General features: G+C 42.7%; 1 protein-coding gene across 1 annotated transcript in view; it reads right to left on the bottom strand.

Annotated features, from left to right (window-relative positions):
- The window catches only part of AGK (acylglycerol kinase), a 73,738-nt gene that overhangs the window by 27,724 nt on the left and 22,935 nt on the right, over nt 1–23,079 (bottom strand). Inside the window, exons 3-8 of the mRNA XM_054563864.1 lie at nt 20,557–20,596; nt 17,489–17,568; nt 10,810–10,885; nt 5,112–5,204; nt 3,533–3,565; nt 2,136–2,230 (exon numbers count right to left, since the gene is read on the bottom strand). Of these exons, the coding sequence (XP_054419839.1) occupies nt 2,136–2,230; nt 3,533–3,565; nt 5,112–5,204; nt 10,810–10,885; nt 17,489–17,568; nt 20,557–20,596 (417 nt within the window). The remainder of the gene's footprint in view (nt 1–2,135; nt 2,231–3,532; nt 3,566–5,111; nt 5,205–10,809; nt 10,886–17,488; nt 17,569–20,556; nt 20,597–23,079) is intronic.

Raw genomic sequence — 23,079 nt, 5'->3', positions numbered from 1 at the left:
TTCCTTAGTAAGCAAGCTGGAACAGAAGAAAAAAATCTATCTTTACTTTCTCATATTTCTTTGTCAAAACGCCTTCGCCTCGTTTCTCCCCCTTCTTATACAGATACTATCCAGGAAGTAGGCCGCTTTTTAGAATATGAGATTTAGCCTTGGAGAAAGCAAGAGACACGGCTGCCAGAGCAGACGCATCGGAGACGGGCATGCTCCTTGGGGAGGAGGCTGTTTGATAGGGCCCCGAAGCTCTGCGCGTCCTCTGAGGGGCAGCTAGCACACCGAGAGGCTTCGGAAATGCTTTCCAGAGAAGGACCTCAAAAACAAATGCTGCACCAAAAAAAAAGCCTTTTCATAGTAATTCTTTTTCCAAAATTGTTTTGCAGAAGATGGCTAGAATGCACCCTTAAATTTATCATTCTCCAGCAATAACTGTAAGTTGTAAATAAATCAGCATTATAGCACATAACAGCTATTTTTTATGATCCGTTACCTGCAACATTCCAGATTTCTTTTTCTTCCCCACTAATCCTGGTACAGTAAATCTTGACAACAGTACAGAAAGCAAAGCCTTGTTCTTTACAGTAGCCTCGGGCATCTGCCACGTTAAGGGGTCTGCACAATTCTGAACCCAGGGGCAGACTTCATTACCTAAGAGCCCCGGGGCGTGCTCTAAATTAAGTTTTCTAAATCTTTAAATCAGATATAGAAATGGCAACAACATTAGCTTAACTACAGAGAAAGATCAACTGCCCCCAAACCAAAGGCCATGAGGACCTCGGGTGGCCACGGTGAGCATCTGCTGGCTTCTGGCCAGGCAAGGGGCTCTCCGAGGGACACGGCCCACCTACCTCTGGATCGCTGACATACCTGGGAGTGTTGGCTAAGGGGTTCAAACAACCTACATTCACACAAAGGGGAAGACGAGCTCTGTAAAGGAACCAACACCCAAACCAGATGTGACGTGACTTAGATAAGCGGAGCTGGGTAATTCACCGCCCTGTCTCGGATCCGCGCAAATCCTGCCCTGGAGACAGAAAGCCGGGCGCGCTGAAACGGCCACAGGATGGCTGGTGTGGGGCTACACCCTCCCTGTCAGTGCAAGGCCTGGAGCACGAGAAACATTTCAACGAAGGTCTGGTATACGGACGTTTAGGCCCAGTGTTCGATACCTGGACCCAGGCTTTTATTTTTAAAAATGTCGAATTGTTAAAACATATGACGCCTAAAATTACAACGGCAAAAACAAATCCACAAAACCAGCCTAAAGAAAATCCAAAACTAGAAAAAAAAATTGAATAAAAGAAAAACCAACTGAGAATTATTATTGTTGTTGATTCTAGAAGGTTATAACCAGAAATCATAAGATTCTGATTAATTCATTCAACAAATATTTATCTATTGACCCCTGACCCTCGGGTGTCACAAAGCTTTCATGAAAGGCCAGGCACCTGACAGTGAGCCTGGAAACAATTTGCTCAAGGTTATATTATTCATCACTGTCAAATTCAAGACTCAAATTCAAGGATCCCATTTACTCCAAAGACAAGAGGCCTGTGTCCGGAACGCTTTGCACGGAAATGAGCAGCGGCGGCGGCCGGCCGCCTGACCCCGAGGACACCGCCAGGCTCGCAGCCACTGACCCGGGTGGCAGCGCCACCCCGCCGCCCGCCTGCTTCCCCCACGGCCTCCCTCTGCGGCTTCCCAAGAGGATGCGACTGCAGGTCGTCATCCTTTTAGCTGCTTATGTTAAGATAACGAAGCCAAGGCTGCTGGCTCAGTTTTCATAAGGGCTCACTATTTGTCACTGTGTATATTTAAAGCAGACAAGTGATTAGTGCAAATCTGTTTTTCACTAGAGACTCTTACAACGCAAAAGCCTGAAAGCAGTTCAGGGAGGGTCTCTCTGCAACGGGCAGAAGGACAGCAGCGTTCATCTCCATTCCCAGGCTGGAGACTTGCGATTAGATCGCAAGGGTCCCCCAGCTCCCCAGGGAACGGAAGGGTCGGTCTCTGACCCAGGCCCTCAGTGATTGGAGGTTTCAGGCTATCAAAACGCAAAATAAGTATCACATCCCACATGTGACCTGTCTGTTCCCAGGCTCGCTCGGTCACGAACTCCACACCCCACAGTGACAACCTACTGGACTTTGTTTCCACTTTCAGCGAAGAGGGTCTGACTCAAACTGCTGGTCTGCCCCAGCGGGATAAAGCCGATGGGAATCTTGCTGAAGGCAGCCTGGCAAGGAAAAGAAGAGGACAATTTTATTGTTACGGTCAGGAAATCAGGCTGAACAGAGAGGCACCGATGCGCCATCTACTGTGACGAGTGACTGGAAGTGGCCCTGGGCGCTCCTCCCGGCCTCCCTTCCCACTCCCTAGACCAGTCATCGGTCAGTACTCAGGCGGCAGTTTCTAAGCTGAGGCCGTCCGTGAAGACAGCATGACTTTGAATTTGAAAGAAATATTCTGGTACTTGTTAATAACAACTGGTTAACAAAAACTGGCTTAAAAAATGAGGATCTTAAAGATACTAGACAAATGCACAACTGTGACAGAGGCTGTATGATGTCATCACACTATTTGAAAAGGTTGCAGATAAAATTCAACTCCAAACATCTGGCCTGTGCGCAGTAACCGATGAGAGGCGGAAGGGCGGTAGGAACTATCGCCGGCACATGCAAGGCAAAGAGAGGAAGCGAGTCTGAGCAGAAGGCGGTGATGGCCCAGCCATCGATTTAGTTAAATGCCACAAATACAGAGACACTGTCAGGTCCCCGAAGGCTATTTTGAAGACAATCCACTTATTACCAAAGGAGCTGGGAAGGGTTTTCTTTCCTGTTATTTGCAACATACTTTAAACTAAAAATGTTTACAATAATGTCACACACACTCATACGTCCAGGACCCAGATTTACCAAATGTTACATTTTGCCATATTTGCTTAGGACGGTGTAAGAAATGAAATGGTGCCGCTACAGCTGAGGTCGCCTCTCACCCTCCCCTTCTCTCGCCCTGGCAGAGGGAAGCCCTTCTCCTGCGGCCGTGTGACGCCTCTGCATCCACGGTGACCACGCACAGCATCCTGAACAGGACGCTTATTTTCTAAACTTTAAAACTTTGTAGAAATGCAGAACATACTTTGGCAACCTGCCTTTTTTACTTAATATTTTTTAGATTTCACCATGTAAATACTTATAAATGCAGTGCATTCATATTCACCTCTGTATGGCTTCCAGTATATGAATATGCCACAATTTATTTACAAAGGAATCCTTTTAAAAAGATTGTATAGAAAAGTTGCATATTTTAAACAACGCTTGGTAAAAGCTCTTGGATTCTCTGGGTACCCAAGGCAGAAGAGTCCCCTATGGGTTAATCCAGTGCCCTATAGGACAAAGAAGCTGTGCTTGTCTTTCTAAAATACACGGATGTACAACCTTAAATTAGGAAACGGGCAAAAAAGCTAATGGAAGTAAAGAGAGACAGAAAGAACAGAAATGTAAAAGCTAAAATGCAATGACTCTTCTTAAAGGCTTACCTCATCTGCTCTTCGAAGAACTCCAGTAATAACCTAAAAATGTTAAGGAAAAAATTTTATGAACAACGTGTATTTCCTCTATCATAAAAGAACTGGATTCAATTTTCATGGACCACAAACTTGTTCCTGTTTTCTTCCTAGAAACTATGTCAAAAGATGTACTTGCTCTTGAAACACATAGTTTTCTCCTATAGGATCACAGCTAAGCTAAATTTTATTTTTGACCTAAGGCCCATAGTACAATAAGGACTAAGATAAAATACTTCTACAATCTCCACATTATATTCGCAGAATTATGGTTTACATTCTAGAAGATGTGTATAAATGTGCTGCTCACATCAATTATACAAAAGACCCCGGTTTGCTAAAATCAAGTGCATGTACTTGAAAAACCCACCCCGGTCTACCCTTGGAGAACACTGCCGCTTATTGATGGATAACAGTAGACCCTCTGCTAAAAGATACGTTTCATTTGCAAACTTACATAATTTATTTTTTATATATAATATAGTTCATTATATCTGGTAAAAACTGAAAAATACCTGGAGAAAAAATATTTCCTCATATATCCACCATGCAGAATAACCATCATTGATCAGTTGTTGATATTTTGGTACATTTCCCTTTAATTCCTTTTTCATCAGGGCATATTTTTATGACTGGATCATACCAAATACACAATTTGGAATCTTTCTTAAGATTTTGTAAAGGAAAGGCTGATGCCAATCTTCTCCCTTCATCTCCCGCCTCACTGCATTTTAGGGTTAAAGGGGACTGTCATGCATCTACTTCATTCTTTGTGACATGCTATCAGTCTTCTTCACACTTCATTAAAAAGCCATTAAAACAATTACGAGATCATTAGCACAGCCTTTTTAAAAGCAGCTTACTAAGGCTCACAGAACTGCTAAGCCAAACAAAACGCAAAGCGGTGCCGGCCTGTGGGGCTCGCTCCTGGTTCCGGACGCCACCAGGACACCACCAGATGGAGGCAGAAGGCGGTGAGAGCGAGGTGCCGCGTGAACTGCGGTCACAGGGCGCAGGCTGAGCGGAGGGCGGTCTGCGCGGGGCTGGGTTCCTGCGGGGGTTCCTGCGGGGCTTCCCGCGTGCAGTGGAGGTTCCGGTCTACTGCTCGGAAAAGAGCACTTTAAGGCAATACACTTACAGCCCTTATCGGGCCCAAGTGAGCACTCAGGATGTGAGATGGAGGCGCAAAGGCGGAGGCATCCATCGGAACAGGGCGATCACAGCCCGCGTGGCAGGAGTGAAGTGAGGGTGAGCAGATGCCTCCCGTCAGGGAAACCTTGTGTATCGCCTAAGAAACACTCCTCACAACTGAAGCTATGATTCCCACAACAGTCTTCAAAAAAGGAAGAGCTCACCACACCCACCGCCAGTTTGTTGCCTGCTGTATTTAATTTTATCAGACTTAAAAAATCAGTGCCTGAGGAAAACATAACGTGGTACTTTGTTTCAGAAACAATCCTAATACATGGATCATGAAGAAATAATTTCCCTAAGGGATACCCATTGCGTGCCACTGCTCTGCGGCCAGCTCCCCGCCCGAGAGCGGCCGTACCTCCTGCAACGTCCCGTCGCCTCCGGCCACAACGATCACGTCTGTGCTCTCCATCAGCTCCAGCAGTTTCTTGGCCTGGCCCTCATAATCCGTCTGAAATACAAAGGCAGCCTTTGGTAAATGCACCGCTCTAGGGTCACCAGTGACAGGTATACAAGTACAGGTTATCTTCTGCGACGTCATACACTGAGTCTTTTCTAAATCCTACACGATTGATAGACATGAACCGCTGAACAGCTAACAAAGCAACTCTGCATGGTTTTTATAGTTCTGTGCCTTTAGAGCCAGAAGGGACCGCGGAAACCATCCCGTCGGCCTCTTCCTTGGTGTGTCTCAGCTACGCAGTGAGCTCATCAAAGGCCTATCCCGGGTCCAGCGCAGACTCCGCAGCTTCATTCACCAGAGTCTTTCCTCCAAAGGCAGGAAGTGAAGTGTAAACACAAAGGAGGAGCAATGGAACGAAAAGAGCACAGACTTGGGAGCCCGAGAGACCTAGATTAAGTCTCAACTCTGCTACTGCTTTAGCTGAGTGGCCTTGAAGTCTCGGGATCTTAATCTCCTCATCAATGAAATTATGTGTGTTGGGGGAGGGGGTAATCATAGCTTCCCCATAATGCGCTTGTAAAACAGGACTAAAGCAACTAGCAAGGTAACTGTTCATAATTGGTGCTGTACTAAATCAAAGGAGGATATCACTGTACACAGAAATATTGTACGTCAAGTATAGGTACGATTCAAATTAGTCAAAATGTACCTAGGCATCACCACTTTTATTGATAATATTTCATCTCAGATATAGACACTAAATGAACCACCTAAGCCACCACCTTTAAAACCAAACACTGAATTTTGATAGACATAATGCAACTAATGCTAAAATAAGGAAATACTCCCTCTGACTGATACTAATACTACCTATGCTAATAGGCAAAAACAAAAAAAGACTTGTATTTCAGGTAGGCTAATGCACTGGGCCAGTAAGTCGGTGGACACAAGGAAAACGGAAGTCCCTGAACTAACACCACTTAATTTTAGGATCAATGGTCCTACTTTTATTCTAAAAATTGAAATGACAGGCTTTATATGTTTTCAAATATTTTATAAAGAAAAATATGCCAATCTGAATTAAAAGACTGGTTTGTGAGCACCCCAAAGTGGGGGATCATTGGGCATCAGCATGGGGTCGCTAAGGACAAAGCCTCTCGGACTCGTCCTCAGCTCTGGCAGGTTACTAGATCAGTGGGTCTGGGAAACCAGTCAGACATCATAACTGGTTTTCAGCAAGGCACCTGCCCAGCTATTGGACAACGTCCTTGGGGACAGGTGGGAAAATGTGGAAATGATATGTCAGAATACAATTATATTAGTTACCAATTAAATGAACATCTAGGCTCAAAGCGAGACGCCCAGTGAAGTGACATCAGCGTGTAGGCAGGTTCTCAGTGACTTTTCTTTAGGGTTCTCCCTTCAGCCTCTCCCTTACAGCACTTTATCGACAACGGAGATAAAAGGTAATTTACTGCACACATCATCATTGAGACAAAGCGGTAACCTTGCGCCCGCTTCCTTCTCCACCCTCAGCCTCTCTCTGGGCTTCCCACCTCATTCCACTCCACCCCTGCCCGCCCGAGCGCACTTCCGCCCTGGCCGGGCCGTGCGCGCCGCCTGGGTTCTCCGTCTCTGGGAGCAGCTGCCTCCCTCCTTCAGGTCCTTCAGGTCTCTGTCCTTGGCCTTCTGAACTCAATGAACACTCCTATTATTTTTGGTCCCTTTACCCTGCTTGACTTTTAAACTCCTTGGCTTTCAGCACCACTGGACAAATCATGTTTATTTCTGTGTTCTTTTTCTGCACCCCTTCCCTCCACACTTTGCATGGAAGCTCTTTGAGGAGAGATGGAAAAGACTTGTTTTGCCTGTATCCCCAGTACAAGGCTTACCTCCTAGTAGGCACTCACTAAGCATTTGCAAAAAAAAAAAAAAAAAAAAAAATTTAATAGATGTGAATAAGTATAGGGAGGAAAGAACCAAAATGTAAAAAGATCTGGACAGATTCAACAGGACATAATTTTAAAGGTTACATCAACAGAGACAACACATTTGAGGCTCTGTCTGATCTTACGATGAAAATTCCAAATGTGCCAAAGGGAGGATAGAAAAGGGCCATAATAATGCAAAAAGATGAATCCACACACTAACCTTATACCTTTCACATAGTTAATTCAAAATGATCATGATCTTAAATGTAAAATTAAAAAAAAACAAAACAATGAACTACAAAACTTCTAGAAAATAACCTAGGAGAGGATTTAGAACCTGGGTAATGAGTTTTTAGATATACCAACCAAAAGCAAGATCCACAGGAGAAAAATTGGTAAGTTGGATTTCCTTAAAATTAAAAGCTTCTGCTCTGTGAAAAACACTATTGAGACAATTAAAAAACAGCTTTAAAAGACAGCATTAGAAAAAATTTTGCAAAACACATATCTGATAAAGGATACAAAGAACTCTAGAACTCAAAACAAACAAGAAACAACCTAATTAAGAGAGCAAAGATCTGAACAAACACCTCACCAAAGAAGATATGCAGATAGAAAACATGCAAATGAAAAGGTGGTCAGTATTCTATGTCATTAGAGAACTGCAAATAAACCTACTTTTGCCCACCCCTGTACACACCCATCAGAATGGCCAAAACCTCAAACACTGACAACACCAAACGCTGACAAGGATGTAGAGCAACAGCAAATTTTATTCACTGCTGCCGGGGATGCAAAATGGTACAGTCACTTTGAAAAGGCAGTTTGGCAGGTTTTTTGTTTGTTTGTTTGTTTTTGCATTTTTATAAAAGTTCGTTTAGTCAAACAGATGACATGCTGGGAAGTAAGATCTCAAATGCAACCTGGCAGGTTCTTGCCAAGCTAAGCATATTCAATTACACTCTTAGGTATTTATCCAAATGAGTTGAAAAATTATCTCCACATAAAAACCTACCTATGAATATTCACAGCAGCCTTATTCATAACTACCAAAATTGGAAGCAACCAAGATGTCCATCAATAGGTAAAAAGGCAAAGAAATTGTTGTACACCTATGCCATGGAATATTATTCAGTGAGAAAAATAATGAGCTATCAAACCGTAAATGACATGCTGCTGGGGAGCCCAGGCCAGACAGGCAGAACAGCTCTGAATGCAGGCTGCTGACCAACAGACCTGGAAGCAGAAAGGCAGTGGTCGAGGCAGTTTGTTGTACAGCAACAGTAACTAGTAGAGAAATAAATCTAAATATATCAGCAATTATAATGAATGTTAATAGATTAAGTGGTCCAGTCAAAAGACAAAAAACAAAAATTGATTTTAAAAATATCCTGTTTTCACACCTTTACAAACAATGCATCTAAAATATAAAAATACATGCCTGGCTGGTGTGGCTCAGTGGACTGAGCACCAGCCTGTGAACCGAAAGGTCACTAGTTCAATTCCCAGACAGGGCACATGCCTGGGTTGCGGACCAGGTCCCCAGTCGGGGGCATGCAAGAGGCAACTGATCAATGTTTCACACATATCAGTGTTTTTCTCCCTCTCTTCCTCCCTCCTTTTCCCTCTAAAAATAAATAAAATCTTTAAAAAATAAAATAAAATACAATATAAAAATATAAAAATACAAAAGGCTGAAAGTAAAGAGATGTAAAAATTACACTATGCAGAAACTAACCAAAGTAAGCTGGTATGAGTACTAACCATAACAGAAAAGATGAACTATGGCAAAATGCAGGATTAGTGCTACAGACGGTAACTCAAATGCAAGAAAAATAATTTGAAATTTGCGTGCAAACAGTCTCAAAATATCAAAGGCAAAAATGGACAAAACTATGTTGAGAAACAGACAAATGCACAATTATAGTGGAGGATTTCTAACACCTCTCTCTGAACAATCTATAGTTAAAACACAATGAAAAATCAGGAAGGACATAGAAGATTTGAGCCACACGACAGATTTGACTTCGAGGGCATAATCAGAACATGATCTCCAATAACTGGTACAAATTCTTTTTAGGAATACACAAGACATTTTTGAAAACAAACCACATGATAGGCCATAACAACCCGCAAAAAATTTTAAAATACTAGAGTTATATAGACTGCAATCTTTGACCAAAACACAATAAAATCAGAAATCATTAACAAAAATTTGAAAAAACTTTAAACTTGGAAATTTAAAAAAATGCCTACATAACATACAGGTCAAACAAAAATCATGATGAAAATTAGCAAATACTTGGGAATGAAAATATTATACAGCTAAACTTCTAGAATGCAGCTGAAGAAGTAGAATAAAATTTATAGCTTTAAATGCATATAGTAGGACAGAAGGGTGAAAATTAATGAAACAGGCATCCACATTAAAATGTCAAAAAAGAGCAGAAAAAAAAAATTCCAAAGAAAGCAGAATGAAGGAAACAAGAGAGACAAACCAGAAATCAATGAAACAAACATAAGTGAGAGCATCAACAAGCCAAAAGATGGTTCTTGGCCCGGATTAATTACATTGATGCACCTCTCACAAGACTATTGAGAGAAAGAAAGAAAACAAGGGGACAAATAAACTATATTAATGCATGAAAACGAGATGTTACAGAAATTTAAAAGGTAAAAAGAGGATATTATGAACAATTAATTTGAAAACGTTGATGAAATGAACAAATTCCTTGAAAAATATACCGTACCAAAATTAATTCAAGAAGAAACAGAACTTGAGTACTTCTAGAGCCATTAAATAAATTTAATATACATTTTAAAAAATCCCTCAAAGAAAGCTCCAGGCCCAGATGGTTTTACTTGTGAGTTCCACCAGACATCCCAGGAACAAACAATATTAGTGATAAGTAATCACTCTATGATCTCTAATACGCAGAGTCTACAATATGCACCACAGGAACTGAACGGAATGTTAGTTTGTTTCCCCTTCCTCAGTCCCATAGGCAGAGAGCTGAAACCCTCCATCTCGGACAAGCTGGAGAAGAGTCCAACACTGCCCGGTAAGCTGAGCTAAATGACCTTTTAATCTCTATGATTTAATACACGTGTGTAGTGTTAAAAATAGGTTAACCAGAGACTTACAAACGTGGTAGCAGTGGTTTTCATCCAATACGCACACCTATGTACACACCATACACATCACTTAAAAGTCAACAGGGTGGAGTCTTGAAGTATCTTCCGAGATAACACAATTCCCTGTAATTTATTTTATCACCTTTTCTTCTTAACTAAATCTTGCAAATTCTGAAGCTTTACCATTTGAAATTCCTCACCAGCAATAATTCCTCACCAGAGAAAAAAATGTTTACCAGTCTGTGGAACTAGCAAGAAATTAATTATTCAAACTTGCAGGGTTTTTTTTAAAAAAGGAATTCTTATAGCTATAACAATTTTCATCTTCCAAGAGGCAATAATTCCACATCCTATCTTCACATGAAAGGAATTAAGTTTATGCCTCCATCTAATCCTACTCTGAAAATGAAAAGCTGATGATGCTTTGAGAAAACAAAATTGCTTTCATTATCAGAACAAGCACACAACGTTGATCTCTCCATTCTTGTCTTAAGTGATAAGTGATTTCTGCGGAAAAGCCAAGAGAAGAGGCTATGTCATAGGCAGCGGTGGCTGGGACAAGATTGACACACTGCAGCAGGTCTCACCTTAACGACAGTCACATCCATGCCAGATAAGTGTAAAATCGGGGCAGCATTTTTTTCAAATAGAGTCCTTGCTTTGCTGTAGACAAAGGAAAAAAATACAAATATTTTAACATGAGTTCTCAAGAGGAGAACAAAAAGCCCAACCACCTTCTCCAGTGTGGAGCAAGAAGTAGACTAAGGAACACAGGCTCCCTTTACTGGTTCTAGCACAGGAAGTTTTATGATGAGCAGTGGGTTCCTTTGGACAGGAACCCAGGCTCCCACCCTCCAGGACTTCCGCCTCCGTCTGGTACAGTGAGCTCTTATCCGTTTGGGATGTTTCAGTTCGAGGTCCACTCCTGAGGAAGAGTGTACACGGCACATGGCTCCATTCAGGCAACAATGTTTGATTCAGGCAACAAGAATTTTTTGAGCACCTACTATGTGCTGGGCAGGTGTAGGAGCCAGAGATACCACATGACAAAGCAGACAAAAATACTTATAATTTAAGTATAATGTGTTACAGCCTCAAAGAATTTTTTGTATTGCCGTGACAGAAGGAGAAAATATATTTGCTGTAACATTTTTCACATGGCCCCAAGGAACTGACCTAACCAAACAGGAAATTGCTTAATTCTAAGGCAGTGAACACAAACTTTGTGGGAGAAACACATCATTTTTAACAATTTCAAATGCTGTCTTTATTTCTTAAGTTTTAAACCTGTAGTAAAATCCCAGGAGAAAGAGCAAAATTCTTTTCCATGATGGTCAAATTTCTGCCAGGGTAGAGAAAAGTTGGAAATAACTACAAGAAAATCAGCAGCTGGCCCCAAACTCCCCGCACCGCGTCCAGGCCCCTCGGGGAACGCTCGCACCGCATGATGATGAGCGTGACCAGCAAGACAATCTCCGGGACTAGACAGGGAGCCTCGTCTGTGCCTGCACCCCCGGCCTCTGGGGGCGTGTCTGGCATGGGGGACTTCCTGGGACTCGAATGAATTAATGCACAAATGAATGAATGAACAGACGCACCCTAAATTTGGACCTGTACATTCTGAGGGAAAACGGTATGACCGCGATGTGTTGTAACAAGAGAAACAGTTAAAATGCCCTTAAGAAGAGTTTGTGTTTTAAAAATATCATACACATCATTCTGATAGTGACTCTTGCCCAGTTCAGGACGGGATTCAAAAAAAAAAGCCTAGGAATCAAGGGATGCAGAAGTTGCAAAAAGTCCCCCAAAGGCACAGTCTCAAAGCTAAATAAGTGTGAAACATACCAATCAGCTGACCTCCCTATTACCCAAATATTTCCAACTATCACATCAGAAACAAACTAGTACCTTTGGAACAGTCAACTAGCCAAACATCTAACTGTTATATCCACATTTACTCAGTTCTCTTTCAAAAAGTGTTTTTTAACCACTGAAGCATGCTTCGATTTTCTTGAGAATGTTTTATGCTAGAAAGATGCAAATTTAGCCAATGAGGACCATGGGCAGACTAGACTCCACATTCTCTCCGCTGAGAAGAACCACCACCAATGGCAGACAAAATACAAAACATTTCTTACGAACTAAAACGGAAACTGAGAAGCTTGGATAAATGTTCACAAGAACCATTCAAGAGGCCCTCTCAAGCTGAGCGCCTAACTGAGCAGATAATAAGCAAATTAAACAAACATCCCCTACCTTCTCCTCTGCTCTGAGTGCTTAATAGAACAAACGTGAAAAACGAATGGAAGTTCCTCCCCCGCCAGCTCACCGTGTCCGGGGCTCGCCCCGACCTCCTGACACTGCACTCTCTCCTCCCCGCACGCTTTCATCGCTGGGTTGGTAGGAAGGGTCCATTGGAAGTGGCTTGGATCTACCTCTGAGAAGCGAAACTGAAGACGACTCAACCGGCTACATTAATCACTTACAAAAATCTGTAAGCTCCTTTAAGTTAGCTTAAGAAATGAGATGTGAACATTTGGGCCTTTCTTCGTGCCTTTATGTGATGCCACTGGTACAGAAAATTTCTAAAAGCGAGGGTTTTTTTTCCCTTCTAATGTTCCATATAAAAGATTAAAAACCGGGTGTTACCAGTAAGAAATGCATTATTTATTACACAATCAAGGGTAAGATAGCACTGGAAATAAAAACTATACATACTTGTAGCAATTTCCAGGTTCACATACACACACAAAAATAATTACTCCTTAATATATTATTTATTAATGCTAAACACAGTCATGTTACTCCTTAACACTCTAATGTAGTTTTAAACCAATACTACATAATGCTATAGCTACACAATAAATTATAAATTATGTGTCAGGGCAGAGTCAAGATGAGAAAAATAGTGCGCTTAGTGAAAGCCTCAAAGAACGATTCCAGAGAGTTTCCAAGTGGCCGCTCCCTAGAACTGGGCAGGGACCCTCCTGGCTCAAGGGGACGGTGACTTTATGAAATGCCTTTCCTTAGCCTCGCCCTTAGATAAAGATAGTACCCTTTCAAGCAAGAATATAGTTTTAAAAATGCAAATACATTTACACATGTAAGCATGTAAACAAACCAAAAAAAACCAACAAACCCTGAAGTCTTAAAAAATGTATCTCTTAGAAGCGGAAATTCAAAATAACTCATTACAGCCCAAACTGCCATCTCTTTTTCTGCATCAGAGTTAACAAGTTGCTAAATCACTAGTTTTCCAAAGGAATGGGACCTAGAACAGTTCAAGGAGGCGGCAGGAAAGGTTTGGAAGGGGCAGGGAGCTAACTGGGGAGTGTTGTGAACCTGGCCTACAGGCAAATAGTAACAATAACAGCAGCTTACGCTTCTTTTTCCCCACACTTACTATGAAACGGAACCATGCCAAACTCTTTCAAGGGATTCTCTCACTGAGTCCCAAAGGCACCTATCATGCAGGTAGTTTTGTAAGGTTACAGGCTGTGACTTCTCCCATTTTACAAATGAGTAGACAAGGCATTTAGGTTATGTAGCTCCCACAATATCACAGAGTGGAAAGGAGTCCACAGACCTGACCCTGCAAACGGAGGCCCGCTGTGCTCTGTGCCACCTTCGGCCACTGACCACCACCGGCCATCTCGGGGAATGTGACTGGGTTGTGGCAGGTTCAATAGCTGGTATTATGCAGTAATCATATGAAACAAGAATGATCAATAGGCATTATGACTGGTGTGTTTGTAAGGGAAGGAAGCGGCTTTAACAAAGCCATGCAAATAGGATTCAATTAGGCAGAGTAATGGAGCCAATTTAAGCGGTCTTTACGCAACTATCTTCAACTGTTGAATTAGAAAGAAATAAGGCCTGACCTGTCCTCATATCTGTGAAGCCACGCTTCGTCCCAAGAAATTACATGGGAAACATTTCAGAAGCCGAAAGCCTTTCCTCCAAGGTCAGGAACAAGACAAGGACGGCCGCCATCACCACTTCTGCCCAGCACAGCACTGGCGTCCTCACCAGGGCAACCGGGCCAGTCAAAGAAAGAAAAGGCGTCCAAAGTGGAGAGAAAAAAGTAAACCTCTCACCCCTTGCTGATGGCATGATACCATATACACTCATAGAAAAACTGAAAACTTAACTAATAAATGGCTTCAGGAAAACTGTAGGATACGGAATCAATATGGAGAAATCTATTGTATCTCTGCACACCAATAATGAATGATCAGAAGGAAAAAAATAATAAAATCCCATTTACAGTTGCATCAAATAGTATAAAATACCTAGGAATAAATTTAACCAAAGAAGTGAAAGACCTGTACTCTAAAAACTGTAAGACACTGGAGAAGAAAATTGAACAAGATACAAATAAATGGAAGGATATACCCTCCTTATGGATTAGAAGGGTTAATATTGTTAAAATGTCCTTCCTACCTAATGCAATATACAGATTCAATACAATCCCTATTAAAAAACCAATAGCATTCTTCTCCAAATTAGAACTCATCAAAAAATTTATGTGGAAACATAAAAAAAACCCAAAGAGCCAAAGAAATCTTGAGAAAGAAAAAGTGGAAAGTATCAGGCTCCCTGGTATAAAACTGTACTACAAAGCTACAATAATCAAAACAGTGTGGTACGGGCAGAAAAACAGACACACAGTCCAATGGAACAGAATGGAGACCCCAGAAACAAATCCACACATATGGGCAACTAATTTTCAACAAAGGAGCCAAAAACATATAATGGAGAAAGGAAAGCCTGTTCAATAAATGGTGTTAGGAAAATTGGAAAGCCACATGCAAAACAATAAAACTAGGCTGTTATTGAATACCATACACAAAAACTAACTCAAAATGGATTTAAAATATCTGAAACAGTAAAATACATAGAAGAAAACATAGGTGCTAAACGTACGGACCTTGGGCTCAGAGGGGTTTTTGTGAACTTGACCCCAAAGACAGGGGAAGTAAAAACAAAAACAAGTAGATAGGACTACATCAAACTAAGTTTTGGGACAGCAAAAGAAACCATGAACGAAACAAAAAAGCAATCCACTGAAAGGTAGAAGATAAACACAAATGACACCTCTGATAAGAGCCTAATGTTAATAGCAAAAATACAAGAACAGACCCAAAGACCAGTGGAACAGAACAGAAAGCCCAGAAATAAGCCCAGGTCTATATGGGCAACTAATATTTGACAAAGAGGGCAGAAACATAAAGTGGAATAATAATAGCCTCTTCAACAAATGCTGTTGGGAGAGCTGGACAGCTACATGCAAAAAATGGAAATTTGATCATCGGCTGACACCATACACAAAAATAAACTCAAGATGGATAAAAGACTTAAATATAAGTCGCAACACCAGAAAAGTTCTAAAGGAGAACATTGGCAGGAAACTCTCATATATCCCACGCAGCAATTTTTTCACCGATATGTCTTCTAAAGCAAGGAACACAAAGGAAAGAATAAACAAGTGGGACCTCATCAAAATAAGAAGCTTCTGCACGGCTAAAGAAAACATCAGCAAAATGAAAAGGGAGCCAACCATATGGGAAAATATATTCGCTAATAATACATCAGCTAATGATAGAGGTTTGATCTCCAAAATATATAAAGAACTCACATGACTCCACTCCAAGAAGACAAATGATCCAATCAAAAAAATGGGAAAGGGACCTGGGCAAACGCTTTTCCAAGGAGGAGATACAGAGGGCCCAGAGACAGTTGAAAGGATGCTTGGCATCACTAGCCATCAGAGAAATGCAGATCAAAACCACCATGAGGTACCACCTAACACCAGTCAGAATGGCCATCATAAACAGATCAACAAACAACAGGTGCTGGCAAGGCTGTGGAGAAAAGGGAACCCTAGTACACTGCTGGTGGGAATGCAGACTGGCGCAGCCATTGTGGAAAGCAGTGTGGAATTTCCTCAAAAAGCTGAAAATGGAACTGCCTTTTGATCCAGTGATTCCTCTGCTGGGACTATACCCTAAGAATCCCAAAACACCAGTTCAAAAGAACCATAGCAGCACAATCTACTATACCCAAGTGTTGGAAGCAACTAAACGCCCATCAGTAGATGACTGGATCAAAAAATTATGGTACATTTACACAACGGAATACTACTCAGCAGAAAGAAAAAAAAACTACTACACTTCGCGACAGCATGGATGAAACTAGAGAGCATTATGCTAAGCGAAATAAGCCAGGGGGCAAAAGACAAATACCATATGTTCTCACCTATAAGCGGAACCTAACCAACAAAACAAAGATGCAAGGAAAATAAGACCAGCAACACTGAAAGGAAAAAGAAACCAACAGAGATAAGAGGGAAGGAGGGAGGGGTTGGTGGGGGGGGGGAAGGAAGGGAAGGGGCAAGTCAAGGAACATATAGCAAGGACTCATGGACAAAGCCAAAGTGGGGAAGGACTGAGGGAGGGAGAGGAGGGAGGAGGAAGAGGGGAAAGCAGTGGGGGGAAGGCAGAGACAAATGTATTTGAAAAAATAAATTTAAAAATCAGACAAAAAATATTTTAAAAATTCATATTACTTAGCAACAAACAAACAATTAAAAAAAGGGCAGAGGACCTAAACACTTTCCCCAAGACGACATACAGATGGCTCACAGAGCCATTTCAAAAAATGCTCCACTTTACTAGCTATGAACGAAATGTAAATCAAAATCACAATGAGATACCAGCTCACACCTGTTAGAAGAGTTACTATTACCAGTATGACAAGAAATAACAAATGTTGGAGAGGTTGTAGGCGAAAAAGAACCCTCATTTACTGCTGGTGGGAATGTAAATGTGGACAATCACCATGGAACACAGTATGGAGGTTCCTCAAACAAAATAGAAAACAGAGCTACCGTATGACCCAGCAATCCCTCTTCTAGGTATCTACCTGAAGAATTTGAAAGCATTTATTCATAAAGAATAGGTACCCCCTATTCTTTGCAGCGCTCTTTGCAGCGTTATTCACAAGAGCCAAGACACAGACACGACCTAAGTGTCCTTTGATAGATGATTAAATAAAGAAAGTGTGGTGCATGTATACAATGGACTACTACTCAGACATGAAAAATGATGAAACGCTGCCATTTCCAACAACATAGTCTTGTTTTCAAGAACCTAGTCTTCTAACTCCAAACAATCCAACTAGCTGCCTGATAGCCTGTGATTTTTCCCTCTTTATAAAAATAGAAATGCAACAAATCACCAACAGCATACTTAGCAAATCACCTACCCTTTGCAAGCTGCAGGGTTGAGGAAGACGGTTGCCCTCTTCACTTGTGCATTGGGAGGAACGAGTTGATTGCCAAACACCTAAAAAGGAAAAAAGAAAAGTTTTAAGTAAATGTCCTTTTATTCAGTTAGAGATCATATATATTCTTTCATTCCAAAAGAATTTACTTCAGAAGGTATAATAGTTACTCTAGGAGAAAAAATAATGTCCTTTCATGATTTCACGTTAACACAAACACTATCAGCACCAAAACACAAGTGTAACATTATTTAATAATAAACAAACCCTGCTTTACCCACTAGAGATGACTTATTTTCTACATAAGCTATGGCCAGGTCTATTATAAACACACAAGTAAGATGCTAGTCTGCCAGAAGGGAATTTTAATCCACTTGTTTTGAGTTTTCAGACTGATCTTTTTCTATTTGAACTTATTACTAAAGCTTACTTATGAAGAATCTTTGTGTTACCAATTAATCTTCATATCTTTATATACATCTAAACTAACAATCAACCTGCCTTCTCTTCTTTGCTCCCTTGAATGATAAATAAATAGCATCAATGGTGACAGGAAAAGAAATGTAATTGTTTACTAAGCGCCTCATATTTGCCACTTTCGCACACATTATTCTTAGTTCTGAGAAACCTATGAGGTCTTAAATAGTCTCATTTTATAAATGGGAAAAACAGGATTCAGAAAGATTGAGTCAAAGTCACACTGTTAATAAATTACAGCCTAGAATTTACATCGATCTGATTTCAAAATCCAAACTGCTCCTACTTCATCAGCTCTAACGACAGGTAAGGGACGAGGCGGAACCAGAAGCGCGGGGTCTAGGGGTGGGGACTAACGGGCGCTGCTGCTGTCCCGCCAGACCGCACAGGACCCACAGAAAGGGCGAGAGCGGGAAAGCCGCACCAAGCGCAGGACTCCGCGCCTTGGACGCCAGGGTGCATGCAGGTCTGGGCCAGGAAGGCCGGGTTCAGGCGTAGAAGCACAAAGTAACTCCAGGAAAATGAAGTTCTTAACAAGATTTTTATTAAATAGCTGACTCTAAATCAACCTCCTGCCTGATAACCTGCTGGAGATCCTTTCTCACCATTGTCTATTTCTTGCTTTAAAAAAAATAAACTTTCCCTTTGCAACAGCAGGGATGGGCCTGGAAAGCACTGTGATGAGTGAAATAAGCCAGTCAGAGAAAGCCAAGTGCCTTACGATTTCATGCATGTGTGGAACCTAAAGAACACATTGAACTAACAGCAAAACACGGACGGAGAGCAGGTGACAGCTGGGGGTGCGGGGGGTGGGGGTGGAGGGGCCGGGGGTGGAGGGATGGAGCAGAAAAGGCAAAAGGACTCACGGACATGGACAACAGTGTGGTGACTGCTGAGCGGAGAGGGTATAAGGAGACTAAATGGTAATGGGAAAAAAATACAATAAAGATTAAATTTAAGAAATAAACTTTTTCTGAATACTTCAGAAAGACATACTGTTTCTTTGTTATTTAAAAAAAAAAAAAGCCAGTACATTATAATTTCTACTCTGTTTTTACTGTTACTGAATTAGACCATAACATCTTGCTGCCAAATCTCTAAATATTGTAATTTGTTCTTGTTCGATCCATACTCTTTCTGGTATGTGGCCAGAAATGATATAATTAACCAAGTTCTCATGCCTGCCTGGTTCCAGATCTACAGTTCCAGATTATTACTCCTTTCCCTGGTTTCTAGTCTCTACAATACTTGCAACTCAAGTTTCATATTTACAGCAGGTTAAGGAGTTTATGTAAGGCTATAGTGAGCTAAGTTTACATGAAATTTTAAAAAACCATATTCTTTTAAAAATTTAGACTTACGAGAAGGACATAAACAGGAAAAGTACCTAGAGGAGGCTCTAACAATGAACCCACTTTTATCAGACAGGGGCAAAATGTGTGTTGGGACGAGGAGAACTAGAACAGTGGAAGAGGTAAATACACAAAAAGGTGCAAATAACTGAAGGAACGTGGTCTCTCAAGAAGAGGGGACGAGATTCCAAACAGAGGCGGAGGCATCTATCCAAGGAAGGGAGGACCCTCTGACCAGTCTTCCTTGAAGAGAGAAAGACTTCCCCTCCCAAAAAAATCTCCTAGTTGCTAATGGAAAATTAACTTGTGGTAGGGATCACCTTGAGTTTAATATAAAGTTTGGGTTCATTTCCAAAACAATTTAGAGCCATATGAGATAAAAAAGGCAAACAAGTCATCAAATTCTGAAAACAGATTTAGAATGGTTAGGCAATCACAAAAGAGAAGAATTTACTAATACTACCTCTTGTCATTGTCACCCATGAAAACATTTCAGGAACAAACAGTGGGTTTGCTACCCACATCTCCTACTATATACATCATACCTTTTTCATTTCCTGTTTCTTTTTTGGGTATTTCTGCCATAATAAACTTAAATGACATTTAACAAGGAAGCAACTCAGTCACGGAAATTCACTTGCAAGGTATAATGAACAAGTCTGGAGGGGAGAGAACAAAAATGTGGTCTTGAACTTGAGAGGCTTCACAATTCCACCGTAACTAATACAGCGAGACGCATGAATATTTAAGGGCACAATCATGGGGCCGGACAACAATGCCCATGGTATGAGTCAGCTGTGCTCAAAGACACAGGCTTTAAAAATGTGAACCAAGAGTCGTAAGATTTGACTTTGAGAGGTAACACCTGTTCTGAACTGATATCCCAGGGGGTTCTTCGGATCAGGGATGATTCAGGGTTTAGCCTCATCCTCAAGAACAACTGCGGATGGGAACGCGTTCCCAGAGCTCCAACCCACATCGCTCGCTAGGACTAATCCCGAAGTAAACAAGTCCAAGGAGGGGGCGTGAGAGCTGCTCGGCACCAGATGGCTAACTTCCTCCGGTTGCACTGAGTTGGCTCTCAGCCCGACTGGTCCCCTGACGGCAGGGGAAACACCCAAACCCCGGGCGGGAAGGCACCGTGCAAGCGCCTGGAACAGCCGAGCTTCCTGCACGGTGGAGATAAGGCAGTTTTGATTGTCTCACAGCGAACGGCATTACCTGAGCTTCTTGACAGGCTGCTCTCCTTAGTAGGTTATCACTATCAAAGCAAACAAAAGAGAACAGAACGTTAGCTTTAATAAGCAGGTGAAAATCCAAATAAAATGATTTTTAAACACATACAACTCTTCCCTATGAAATACCCGAGTGAAAGTTTCTTGAAGACCTATAGCAAATTATGAGCATGTTTGAAAAATACTTTCTCTGAATGAAATACTGTGTTAATGATTTCCCTTTAATGGCAGGCAGAATAACGCCCCCTGACGTGTCCCCATCCGGATCCCAGAGCCCGAGAGCCTGCGGCCCCACAGGTGGGATTGAGTGCGGCCCCCGGTGGCGGACAGATCCTGAGGGGCTGTGGAGGTGGCCGAATTTAACCACAAGGGCCCTCAGAAGCACAGAGACTCTCCCGGCTGTGGGGAGGGCCGAACCGGATCACGGAAGAACTGCTGGTCGGAGAGGCACCCGCAGGCTTTGAAGGTGGAGGTTAGGGACGCCAGGCCTCCTAGAAGCTGGAAGGGCAAGGACAGGGGCTCTTCCCGACAACCTCCAGGAGCGCGGTCCTTCCTGAGACCTGGACTTGAGCCCAGCGAGACCCGTGCCGGACTCCAGCCCCGCAGACCTGTCAGACAATGCGTTTGTGCTGTGTTCCACCCAAGTTCGTCCTACAGGGAAAGCTGTGGCATGAGGCAAAATTTTGCCTTGCAAAAATAAAAACATTCTATCAAAGTATGTTCATCCATTTAACATAAAGGTCGCTAACATGTGTCCATCACGTATGCCATAAGAGCACTTTCAATGGCTGACTGCCCACAGAGCTCTAGAACCTTCTCCTCGTGATGCATGCTGCTGGCACTGCCAAGATAACTGCTGTTAACCAGGTTAAAGTTAAGGAAACCAGTACCCTGAAAGGATGACCAATACATAATTTATGGAAAAGAATAAAAAGGAGAGACGGGCTTTTCACTTAAATTCTCTTTCTAGACCTTTGTCATAACGTTGTGGTCCTTGAATTTTGCATTTTTATAGTAATTCAAGTCAAATTTTGATATTTAAGGTTGAACTAAAATAAATTAAGACAAACAACCGTTGGCTTTTTGCCACAGGTGCTGTTGAAGGCTGCGCAACGACTTTCCTTCACGGCCAGGCCGGGGAGCAGCCTTCACGCTCACGGCGCAGCGGCCTCCGTCCGACCCTCCCCAGGGGCGCGTGCCAGTGCGGCCCCGCCGCACCCTGAGACCAACGTGCCAGCAAAGCCGCAATGACACCAGCTCCTCTGAAGTGCGTGCTGTGCTCTGAGAGAGACTTTACGGGCACCAGGCCCTCGCGAAGTCTGGCTCACAAGGTGTCCTTCCTGCCAGGCCCAGTCCCCACGCACCTGAGTGACACGGTCCCAGGACCACCCTGTGGCAAAAGGGGGTTAGCCGTACAAGCTCACTCCTGTCTCCTCCCTCACCGGAGATTCACAAATAGGCACGCATCCCTCCCCCGTCATCAAGCATCAACAAACACACGAACACACACACACACACACACACTCAAGACGAGGCAAGTTCAGGGTACAAATTAGTAAAATATTTTAAAGTAATGAACATGTCCACAACCCTTTACAGTTGCCTTAATTCCTCACAGGCACAGCTTCCTGCACAATGACGAGGTGCAACACCGAATCCTCCACAGCGGCCGGGCCGCAGACCACAGCCAGGCTCCATGCGGTGACCTGAGCACTGTGACCGCTCCCCACGGACTGGGACCCCCGATGCGGCTTCCCCACGACCCTGCGGTTCACGGCGTCCGGCCTTGCCCGGCTGCTTCCCCACCCACTTGCCTGAATGTTTTCTCTAGTTCAGGGATTAACCTGGTCCTCCAATCTCCTGCCTCCGAACACATCCAGGGGACTACACTGTGCACGCCCTCACGCCTCGGTAACACAGCTCAGTGCCTGTCCCTCCATCCCGGCCGCTCCCCGGCCGGCTCCTCCCTTCACCCGGGCACAGGCCTGCAGGTGCCAGGCACCCACCCCCCGCCCCCGCATCACAGCAGGACCGCCTCCCTCGATGTACTTCAGCCGCACGCACTCCCGTGGCCCCGGCTGAGGAGGAAGAGCCCCAAAGGTGCACAGGAACAGGGGGTGGCACCTTGGGTCATTTTTTTCTTAGATCCTTTTATGCCAGAAGCGAAACTGTGATGGTTATTTTGTGACTAAGAATATTCTTTAAGATGTCTCTCTTGAACTTATTAATACTGCTTGATTTTATCAGAGTGCTATTCAGAAATCAAGATTTTTTGATAGTCAGCTTCCTGAATTTTAATGTGTCACATGGAATATGCTGTCAGTAGTACCTGTGAGAAAGCTGGAATGTGTATCATTTTGGATACTACAAAGGAAAATCTCACAATAATCCTACTTTAATTAAATATCAAAAATGGTGTTAATCATCTTGGTCTTACTCTGTGAACCAAGCTATTTCTAAAAATCAAACATTCTCAAAGAAAAAGAGTTCTCCCACTGAGGTATTCTGA

Source organism: Pteronotus mesoamericanus, unplaced genomic scaffold, assembly GCF_021234165.1.
Source record: "Pteronotus mesoamericanus isolate MK-2021 breed Mesoamerican mustached bat unplaced genomic scaffold, CSHL_Meso_final scaffold_85, whole genome shotgun sequence".
Lineage (NCBI taxonomy): Eukaryota > Metazoa > Chordata > Mammalia > Chiroptera > Mormoopidae > Pteronotus > Pteronotus mesoamericanus.
The sequence above is the reverse complement of the archived record's forward strand: the minus strand, read 5'-3'. Positions and strand labels throughout refer to the sequence as shown.